An 11,034-nucleotide genomic window follows, 5' to 3' on the forward strand; every position below is an offset into this window, starting at 1 on the left:
TGAAGGACAATCTTTATTTGTACCGATAAATTGACAAAAGAATTGGTCTAATACTCAGCTGTGATGAATGTTTCAATTGATGCTGTCTTTTTGTTTTATTTTTGTCCTTGTTGCTTGCATTTCAATTTTAGTGCTAGTATGTGGTTATGTAATGAGGTGTGTAGATCAGACTTTATCAGGCATTTTATTGACTGTATTTGTTAGACTGATAACTGTGTGTAATGTTTTGCTGATCTCAGCATCAGAAATACCAAGCTGTGTAACTTGGGTATAACCCACAATAAATCTTTAACAGTGAGTCATCTTGTGTTATCTTTTATTGCTGTGACAATTTTTTTTGGTTTTTAACATTAACCCTGGTTCCATGAAGAAGTAAAGTGTGTATTGGCTAAGAAATGACACTTTCCCCGCATATCCAATACTGGCAATTATCTGCATATTGCACACTAATTCTTGCATGGATTGCCAATGAAGATCAAATGATTGGCCCAAATCCTCAGTGATGGCATTAAGATATACACTCACCAAGCACTTTATTAGGAACATTTTTACTTTGTTACACCTACAATCATGTAGATACGGGTCAGGAGCTTCAGTTAACGTTCACATCAGCCATCAGAATGGGGGGGGGGGGGGGGGTGATTTAAGTGACTTTGACTGTGGAATGATTGTTGGTGGCAGACGGGGTGGTTTGAGTATCTCAAGCTGCTGATCGCCTGGGATTTTCACACTCATCTCGAGTTTGCAAAGAAACATTTAATAATTTTTCAACTATGAAGTTTTGGCTTGTTGCCATTGTGTCTTAAAACTGCACTTTCCACAAATGGTTTGATTCCATTGGCCACGTGTTCACTCTCCAGCCACTAGGATTTTATAAATTTATAAACCAGGGAAATCGCAAAAATAGCCTCTTTCTATAACGCATTACAGAAAATGAAAGCAATGGTTTATCGGAATAAGACTCCCAAGATGTGCTTATTAATCATGACATCCACAGCTATTCCTGAGAAGGTGGATTAGGAGGGTCAATCACCCTTCGTTAGAACAGACCAAGGGCTGCAACTATGGCTGGAATGAAAACCAGCACTCATCGGGGTCCCCAGTGGTGTTTAAGAACCCCTGACTTTAACTGTGAGCTCTCAGAACCATGAGTAGTTACACTTCTCAGCCACCAGGCGAAGCTGTTGCAACACACACAAACAATACCAGGTGGAATTGGGAGGTTTAACATTTTATTTAAATTTCCTCTCAAAACTCACCATACATTTCTGCTGTAATTGTAATTACAATGTGTACAGAAGACAAGGCAGTTGGACACTGGAAGCCATGAACATCATAGACTGCTTGTGAAAACGTGAGGCTGACAAACGAAACCCCATCCGCACCGGGTCCTCTGGGAGGGAGGGTCACATGGGGACAAGGCCACCCCCGCCTGCCTGAATAAAAATATTTTCAGTCACAAAACAGTTCACATTTGACCAATTACTCTTGATGGTAGTCTGACTTTGCCCTATTTTTATCCAGTGTGTTATTGTTATTTTCCCCAAAGAAAATTTCCCTGTTGACCACAATGTATTTTTATTCCCTTTTAAATAAATATACTCTAACCTCCCTTTAAAACTGTCTTAAGCTGGATTTATAGTAGTGTACACATGCACGTCCCAGCCAAGTGCAGCGTACACATCCAGTCAACATCACATTCTCCTTGTGTACGAATGTAGCCACTTCCTGTCTGGATGGGCAGGTGTGGAAAATAATTACATGATTAAGAAATTATACTATTAAGTTTAATGGAAGTAGGCATGTCTGGAGAGGACATGGCACCAAACAGAGGAATACTTAAGACTGTTAAGTATTCAACACTGAACCAGTTGAGATTAGGTGGTGGAGAATTCTTTTCTCTTTTCTCCAGCCAATAAGCATTTTCCATTAAGAAAATTGCTTACTGACTTTTTTTGGATGTCCCCATTCCAACTTGACGAGTTGCTTGCTACACTGGATTTCTCCACATCTCACACAACAAAAAAGTAAACCCTTCCTGTGGACGATTCTGAGAAGTTGACAGAAACTCTTCATTTCTGACTTGTTGAATAAATAGCCTTGAGCGTATATATACAGTATATAGCAAAATGTTGTGGAATACCCAGGTACACTTGGAGGGAGGGGGAATTAACCTACCGGAGGCATGGCGAGGCCCTCTCATTCATACACGTCCTTCTTGTCTGCAATGTATTGCACAATCTCATCTGGAGACATCAGCTTCTCAGCCTCCGAGTCTGGGATCTCAAACCCTGCAGGTCATACAGGGACAATACAGCTATGGAAAATTCATTCTTTCCAATTTTAGAATATAAAGGGACTTTACTTTTTGCCTACAGCATACTATAGCCACCAAATCTCATATTGTGGGCATACATCTGAAAAGGTTTGCAAATGATGGTTATAAACAAACTGTAAAGGCCTAATACCTACTGCATGAAAAGGAACAGAGAACAGGCAGGATTGCATACAGCTGACTCACCGAACTCATCTTCCATGGCCATTATGATCTCCACCTGATCCAAGCTGTCCAAGCCCAAATCTTTAATGAAGTGAGACGTGACCAGGATCTAAACAAAAACAAAATTAAGATTAGTGCATACCACTGAATATCAGATTTCACATTTCCATTATTAAAACAGGAAATGACACAATTACAAAAAACAGTAAAAGTTGAAGCATTTAATTGACTTAACTTATTGACAATCTGGAGATCTTGTATCACTTCAATTAAGTAAATCAAAGCGTTTAAGGCTGGGGATAGCCTAGTGGCTAAGGTACATAACTGGGACCCCGGAAGGTTGGTGGTTCAATCTTGGTGGTAGTGAAGCCATGATAAGATCTGCACAGTTCCTTAACTCCATATTGCTCCAGGGGGGGGTTGTCGTTAGTCGAATCAACTAAGTCGCTTTGGATAAAAGCGTCAGCTAAATAACTGTAATGTCATTTATAATCACAGATCAGGTATCTATATTGGGATCAAAACTCTCTGTTGAAAAAGGACAAGTAGAGCATGACTCAGCCTTTCAATTTTGCACCACAAAGTATTGTACATCATTTTACCACTTTATATGTTGTCATGTGCTCATAATTATTTTAAAAGATTCCTGGAAGAATTAAACTTAAGGTGTTACAGAAAATGAAGCCAGGGTTTGTTTTTCCCATCTTTCCAGAGACAGCCCTGGCTGCCATAAACAACAGAGGCCCTTATGTCAAACCCTGGAGCAAATCCAAAATGATTCCCATGTAAATTCCACCAGGACACAGGTCGGGTTCACATTGCAGGCTTTAATGCTTAATCCCATTTTCTGCTCCGATTCAATCTCTGTTCACATTCATGTTTGCAAGTAACCAGTATCTGACTCAGGTGTGAACAGACCTCTGCCCTGATAGAACCTGAATGCACGCATTAACAACAAAAAAACCATAATATTTGTGACACAGTCCATCATGAAAACAAAAGAAACAGCGGTGCAAGCGCTGATCTAGGCAGTGTCTGAAACCACTTACTCCACCTGCTACTATTGAGTATACAACTTGAAATTTGGACCGGGGCCAAGATGCTTTGCTGTCGAGGTCGGATGCTTCATCAGCGTTTGCGGATTAGGGACAATGTGTGTGTCCGATCTAGGACTACAGATGGAAGTGGCCCAAATCTGATATAAAAAGATCAGATTTTTGAGCTGCGTGAACACGTCTGTATGTAACAATATCGGATTTGGGCCGATTGAGCTTGGAATCTGAACACAGCCATAGTTGTCTGGAGAATTACAAATGGAAACAGAACTGACTTTTGAACTCTATATGTGTCCGGATTGAGATTTACCAGTTTAAAGATGTCAAATAATTCACACCAATGCACTGTAACAATAACAAACCTTCCATCCATCCATCCATTATCTTAACCCGCTTATCCTGAACAGAGTCGCAGGGGGGCTGGAGCCTATCCCAGCATACATAGGGCGAAAGGCAGGAATACACCCTGGACAGGTTGCTAGTCCATCACAGATAATAACAAACCATTTTGCTAAATATATTGACTGACATAATACATTATTAGATGTTCAGCTAAAAAATAAAATGGGCAGTGAGGACGAACTTCTTACAGTCTCGGGGTTGACCTTGTCGTAGAGCTTCAGGACATACATAACACGATCCTTGATGGATTCGAGGGTGAGAGGCGGAAGATCCCCATACTGTCGAGAGAGCTGAACCAAAGACCCGGGGACCTACAGACAAAAGAGAAACGAAAAACAACTTGAAGTGAAACTGAGCCAGACAAAGACCACTGCATTACTTTACTGACAAAACATTGCAGCGACTCGTCCACATAAAATCTAAAAATGAGACAAACTGCAGGTGCGAGCAAACTAGCATGGTTGATTAGGCATTTCTTTCAAACGAGGTACAGTCATAGATGAATGCATGTTAGCAAATTGTTGAAACATCGTGCAACTGTGTGACTGTTATATCATCTTAAAGTCGCAGTTGAACAACATGCTGTTTAAGACAGCCCTGGATGATTTCTAGTGAGTACGCTAGTATGATTAATCTCACACCAAGCTAAGTAATCTTGATACCCAAGTTATTACCATATTACTAATATTAGCTAGCCAGAGTAATAGACTATTAAGAAACAGCCATTTCAAATCGGCTTATCCAACACTAAAGTGGGAAGGACCTGCATTGCTAACAAGGTACCGTTAAGCAATCCTAGTTAAACTGTGTCTGTGTGATGCCTAACTTAACATTTAACAAACGTACAACTTATTTCATACGATCTACCCGTTAGTAAATGCATAGTCTATTATTCAGCAAACGCAAAATTCAACACGTTACTCAATACTTAAGAAGAGCTGTCCTAGCTATCGTTAGCTACACTAGAGATACACGGGTAGGTCACTGCGCTATCCTGAATGTTAGGCCATGGCGCTAATAGCTTTTCAATGTTATTCAAGTGTTACCCGGGTCTGGTCGGTCTGTCGTGTTCGCTGGCTACAGGACAAGAGCGAGAACGATCGCTGGTTGAGTGGTAACGGTGCAGCCGCTGCTCTCACGGTAACGTTTACAGGACACAGTCTCGCTGAGGGCCGGGCAAGTGAGCGGACATACCGGACTAGGACACGGGACGCCATGACTCCAAGATTGAGCATTCAATCCCAGGATGCAAAGCGACGAATCATTTGCGGAGGTCGAATCCTAAGGCGCATGCGTACCCCGTCCTCGTTTGCTCTCCGTGAACTTGCTGATCTCTCTCCACCTGTGCTGTTGTAAAATGAAAAACAATAAGATATTTTAAAAAAACTGGCTTTTACTGATGAATCAATTTGTTCAATTCCCTTTCTAGAAATCGACCTACATCTGTGGAACATAACGCTTTTCCATTTCATATTTTTGTCCTGTTTAAACGAATTAACTCCAACCCCTGGTATCATGCTCATTTAGGACTTAGACATATCCTAAAAGCAAATATTGAGTAGTTCAATAAAACCTCTATTCTCCAGCAATATTTAAACCATTCTTGAAATAATACCATGGATGCAATTAGTCTAGTTATGCAGTCATATTCCCATTGTATACACACCTGTGTTGCAGGGTGGGAGCTGACCATGACTACATAACCTATATCATAGTCTTCTTCAATTGGGATTTTCTTTTCATCATAATCTGACTGACTTTATCTCAGTGAAGTAGCGATGGGAAGATTCATCAAACCAAAAATCTGTGGTTGGTGACAGTCTATTGTCGGAGAACACATTACAAAGTTCATGATGCTTCACTCTGTTGCTACAATGAAGGACAGTAACTGTGTCAGCTCATCTTATTGTTAACTGCTAACCTTTCAGAAAAATGCAGAAGACAGTGTGTGACACTTCAGTTCTATCTTAATTTTATTCCAAAACAACTGAAACATGGTCCTGATTGGTTCACTCTCCACGCTTCTTGTTCTGTAAGAAGAGCACCATGTCATTGGGGTATTCATGAAACACCCCAGCCTGTAGCCCTGTGGCTAAGGTACACGACTGGGACCCAGAAGTTGGTAGTTCTAGCTCCTTTGTATCAACAATAAGATCCACACAGCAGTTGGACTCTTGAGCAAGGTCCCCACCCCACATTTATTATTTATTATAATATTTTTGTAGAAGGTAACTGAATAATGTTTCTGCCCAAATGCAATACTACTTGTTTACCACTAGGCTGTACTGCTCTTAAATAACTGGTCGTGCTTCACCAGAGGCAGAAGAGAAAAATGATTTAAAATAATAATTATAATTTAACTTTCCTTTATAAAATCAATACCTGTGACATAAGTGTCAATAGGTCCAACACTTACCAAAGTAAATACAGGCTAAATACAAATATGCATGTATCACTTCAATTTAATCATCCATTTTTAACAATTGTACTATCAGACTGTGCATTTTGCCTTTTAAACATCCATATTTGTTATTTTACAGCTCTATTTCTGGTGTGGAGTTGATGAATGTCCATAGGAACTAAAATAGCATATTAAGATGGGGCCTGAATAATGAATACTTTTCTGCTCGTTGCTGTTGCTGGGAATCTGTGCTTTCCACATCTAGAGATGGGCTCATGGGAATAGTCCCACCGGATAACGTCATACATCAGCTTCCATGATAAGGGAGATGGTTTACATGAGAAGACGTGTAATTGGTGAGCACTAATACTTTAAAAATGCAATTTGATCATTCCCTGCAGCTCCAGATGGCTGAGATCCAGGCTGAGATCTTCTGTGTCTGAAAGAGAAACGGGTGACACTGAGAAGACAAAACAGGGTTTTGTCTGTTTATACACCTCAGTGTGAGTATGGCAACAACAATGCTGAAAGTTCTTGTCAGGTAGGTACGATTCAATTCCACCTGAATCTCGAATCCCTACACCAGGAAGCTAAAACTTGGCCACAAATGGATTTTCCAGAAGATACTGATCCAAGCATCCCTCGCAATCAACCAAGAAATAACACAAAATGACAATGGCAATGTCCATCTCAGTGTCCACGATTAAACCTGATTGAAAATTATGATTTGAATTGAAGAGGGCAATGTATTATAATTAGTATGAGTATTAAAGATAGAGGTGGCAATCATTTTTACAGTATCATCTTTTGGGAAAGAAAATATTGGAAAAAAAAAAACTTTTCTCTGAGAAATTGTAGATAAGTTAATTAGGTAATCATTACGATTATATCTGTATCCCCTGCCCATTTACAGGGATGTATAAAAAGTCAAATAAAACGTGGTCATAGCTGCACTGTGTATGTAGGCCACAATATTAAGAAAAGGGGCCGTTTACTGACTAGCGTAAATGGGTCACTGCCACAAGTGCTTATCATGTTCTTACCAGTTTGCTGGAGACCCACATGTGACATCCGTATTAGCAGCCAGGGAGATTTCGTTTTTATGGCCAGCCTCGTTAAAATGATTAATCAGCAAATGCTTAATCATTGTTGTCACAGACGTTATCTCTGTTGCCAGGGGTTTGTGGCACTTGATGTTTCACATATGGCTTCAGACCACGAGCCACTGGTGGGAGAATGGGAACTGTCCTTAATCGTGCTCTAACTCCATGCCCAAACATAGGCACACGCCAGGCCCTGGCCATGTGCCTGATGGCAGTCCTGAGAACTTTTTGCAAATAGGCTACAAAGCAAGTCTCAAAGAAATGAATATTGTTCAGTAAAACCCAGTTTCCGTTAAAAGGTTCAGCTAAAACTAGGGTAACACATCAACACATTTTCAATAAGAAGGTAGCCAGTTGGGACAAACGATACAAGGCTACTGTGTGTAGCCATGAAAGTCATTTGTGGTCACACATTGTGGTAGATTACCTGCGATTTGCTCAGCAGTGTTGGAAATGCCATACCAGGCTCAATTGTCTGTAGATACTATTTAAAATCACCCTTTGTCTAATCAGAAAAATCGCATGGCAACATTTTATTTATAAATGAAGACAAATCCCTTAAATATCATTGTCAGAATAGTATGATATTATTAATTATCCTAAGTAATGATACCCGTGGCTAGTCCTGCATATGGAAACAAATGTGATCCAGTGTATGTACTACAGTCCATATGGCCTACATACAACTGAAAGTGTCCCTATGCGTTCATTTTCCGACTGGGCTTACCTTTTGCTAATGTTCTGGATACAGTCTTTTTCCAAAGAATTAACTTTGCATCAACGAAAGATTGAATTAATGCATAGAAATACCAAGACGTGGCTTGAACACCTTGTCTTTTTGCCGGACCCGTAGCGGTTTCCGTTTAATCGTGTTCCCTATTATCAAGTGACTGACTTACACAGTACATGTGAAGCTACATTCAGCTGTAAGCGCATGCACGAGATGGCTTACGCAGTACGTACGAAGATACAGACAGCTGCACTAAGATGGCAGATCAAACAGCTATTCCGAGTCGCCTTACACTTTAAGTCCATGCTAGCTAAAAGAAAGCAAGCAATTCAAACAGCAGTGGAGATGTAAACAATATCAGCGTCTAATTTAAAATTACATAGCGGTCTTGAACACTGCAAATGGTAAATACTATAGAATGCCTCTCTTTATGAAAAGTTTTTCCAGTAACTTGAGTAGGTGAAAACCACACGTGGTATCTAACTAATTACAAAGACCAGGTAACAGTTTCAGTAATCAGCTGTACGCAGAAGAACTGCCGGCAGATAAAACAAGAAACCTCGGCTGTAGGTCTACATTAACAATACTTTTTTAAAAAGCTGTTGATGTACTGATAAATACACCAAATATCAAGAAATTCTAGAGGCTAATGTTCAAAGGTCAGTCCACACATTGAAGTTGAAGAGAGGTTGGGTATTCCAACAAATGATCCAAAGCATATCTCAAAATCAACCATGAAGAACCTCCAGGAAAGACGGATGAAGGTTTTGGAATGGCCACCACAGTCCCCAGACGTGAATATTATAGAAAATCTGTGAAGAGATTTCCGTACCGTACCTGCAAGGAGGCCGAAGAATATTTATCAGTGTTCTGCCAGGAAGAATGGGGAACAATTCCAAAAGCAAGAATTGAAAGACTCATAGCTACAAGAAGCGTTTACAAGGTGTTATAGTTGCCCGAGGTGGAGTTACAAAGTACAAACTGACAGTGTTCCCAAACCTGTTTACTTTTTTAATTATTTTGAAACTGTAAAAAATTAAAATATAAACTTGCTTTAAAATGTGAAGAAATGTCTCATGTTTAACGTTGTACCAGTTAGAGGTTAGGTTCGCTTCTGTTCACTTAGATATTAATTGTAAAAGGCTTTTTGACCAGGGGTGCCCAAATTTTTGCACATTACTGTATAACTTACTACTTCGAGGGTGTACTGGCAGCAATAAAGGAATTAAGTTCTAGCTATTACAACGGCTGAGCGCTAAAAATAGCGGCAAAATATTGATGTCAAATGTAACAAATAATCACCGTTAAAATATATCAGAACGCCTCTTGCTGATTTCCAGTGCTGCCAAATTCAAATTATTTTGTTGACTACGGCCAGCACAAAGCATTTCCTGTCGCAAATAATAGTCAAGCCAATAATGGTCACTTTACGTGGAAGTCGTGGTCATGGATCAGATGTCTCACTAAAAACAGAAGCCACTGAAAAAGAAACCCGAACAACTGAAAGATGACTTGATAGGGATAGTTTCTTGCCTTTAGCTATAGGCTAATTAGACGCATGGCAGGAACTCCCAATTTGCCAAGGCTTTTTAAAGCCGTAGTTTCCTGTCACGTCTCTGTTTCTGTATCTATTTCCCCGGTGACTTGTACGACGCTGAAAAACGGCTTCCAATGGGGGTTTATATGTTTACACCGGGGTGAACGACTTCATGAACTTCTTTCAGCACCTTGGACAACAGTCGGCTTCTGGGTGACCGCTGAACCTTTTAATCATTTGCACTCCTGCGCGGTTTATAAGTTCCGTGTCAAAGGTTCAGTGCAGTCAATTAAAAATATATAGGCTACATCGAATACTTGAAAATCAAAACGTTTTTATATGCTTCCATTGCACTGATTCTACTTGATTCTCTACCGCTGTTGCTAGCTGTTCCATTACTAATGTTATTTTGTTTCATTTGTCATTCAACGCTATGAATGAATACAGTATTTCCTGTTATGTGCTCATTAGTTCCTCCAGATAAAAGTCTGCCAAAAAGAAGACAATAATATTTGGCCGCATATTTTTCGTTTCCTCAGAAATTATAATCTATTATTAAATATACTTTCACGCCTCCTCCTATGAGTAATATTTGCAGAGCGTAAATCTGATCCCGGAACAGAATAAAGCAAAACCATGAAGTGGGAAGTAAGTGTAGACCTCCATCAACCCGATTGTTCTGCTCTGCACATGATTACAAGGTGTGTGGCTGGCACTGCCAAGCACAAATACTGTCCCAGACTGTAGACTTTTCCAACCAAGGTGAATGGAAAAGCTAACAGATACCAACAAACTGGTACACTGCGGGACACTAGAGCCTGGAGGATATCAACAGTATGCTCAATAAAAAATAATTGTTAATAATCCCAGCAGTCACAACTAATGACAGTAATAGTATTTGCGTTTTATATGAACTGTACTTTTTAGCCCTTTGCGTGCTATGGTGGTCCAGACTGGAATTGATTACTATATGATCAGATTTGTGCTGGTAAAGGGTAAAATTAATATGAAAACACAAAAGAACATATACATCTTCCATATTATCAAAATAAATTGTACCAAAACTATTTAAATTAATGTTATCTTTGGGGATGTAGCAGGTATAATCATATGTGTAAATTATTTATATAAAGCCCTTGTTTAGTTTTGTTACACCTTAAAATTTCAATGTATTGAAATATTACATTTATGGGAAAAAGACAGGTGTTTGGCAGTTACAGCACAAACACCTCTCAGGTATGTATAGCCTATTTAGATTTTGGACTTTTTGCTAATGTAATGCCTTGCTTTCAGGCCAAAGAGCTCA

The 11,034-nt window shown here is 39.7% G+C and overlaps 1 protein-coding gene across 2 annotated transcripts; it reads right to left on the reverse strand.

Annotated features, from left to right (window-relative positions):
- Positions 1-1,215: 1,215 nt before the first annotated feature.
- LOC133114785 (acyl carrier protein, mitochondrial-like) lies at positions 1,216-5,221 on the reverse strand. Of its 2 annotated transcripts, none has more exons than XM_061224428.1 (5): positions 5,004-5,221; positions 4,146-4,268; positions 2,522-2,609; positions 2,179-2,291; positions 1,216-1,432 (listed from the first exon to the last, which is right to left on the reverse strand). In XM_061224428.1, exons 1-4 carry the CDS (start codon positions 5,190-5,192, stop codon positions 2,200-2,202), a joined length of 492 nt encoding a protein of 163 aa, XP_061080412.1. In that variant the 5' UTR covers positions 5,193-5,221; the 3' UTR covers positions 1,216-1,432; positions 2,179-2,199. The 2 variants fall into 2 exon arrangements, with proteins under 2 accessions (XP_061080412.1, XP_061080411.1); XM_061224427.1 differs by having other exon boundaries at positions 1,216-1,436; positions 5,004-5,218.
- Positions 5,222-11,034: the final 5,813 nt, after the last annotated feature.

This window comes from Conger conger, chromosome 16, assembly GCF_963514075.1.
Source record: "Conger conger chromosome 16, fConCon1.1, whole genome shotgun sequence".
NCBI classification, from domain to species: Eukaryota; Metazoa; Chordata; class Actinopteri; order Anguilliformes; family Congridae; genus Conger; species Conger conger.

What these genes read in the sequence shown, in the direction of transcription:
- LOC133114785 (XM_061224428.1), bottom strand. Translation starts at nt 5,192, where the DNA reads ATGCTCAATCTTGGAGTCATGGCGTCCCGTGTCCTAGTCCGGTATGTC. An exon ending in ACAAGGTCAACCCCGAGACT is followed by an intron (nt 2,610 to 4,145) that starts GTAAGAAGTTCG and finishes GTTTTTGTTTAG; the next exon opens with ATCCTGGTCACGTCTCACTT. An exon ending in GGCCATGGAAGATGAGTTCG is followed by an intron (nt 2,292 to 2,521) that starts GTGAGTCAGCTG and finishes TATGACCTGCAG; the next exon opens with GGTTTGAGATCCCAGACTCG.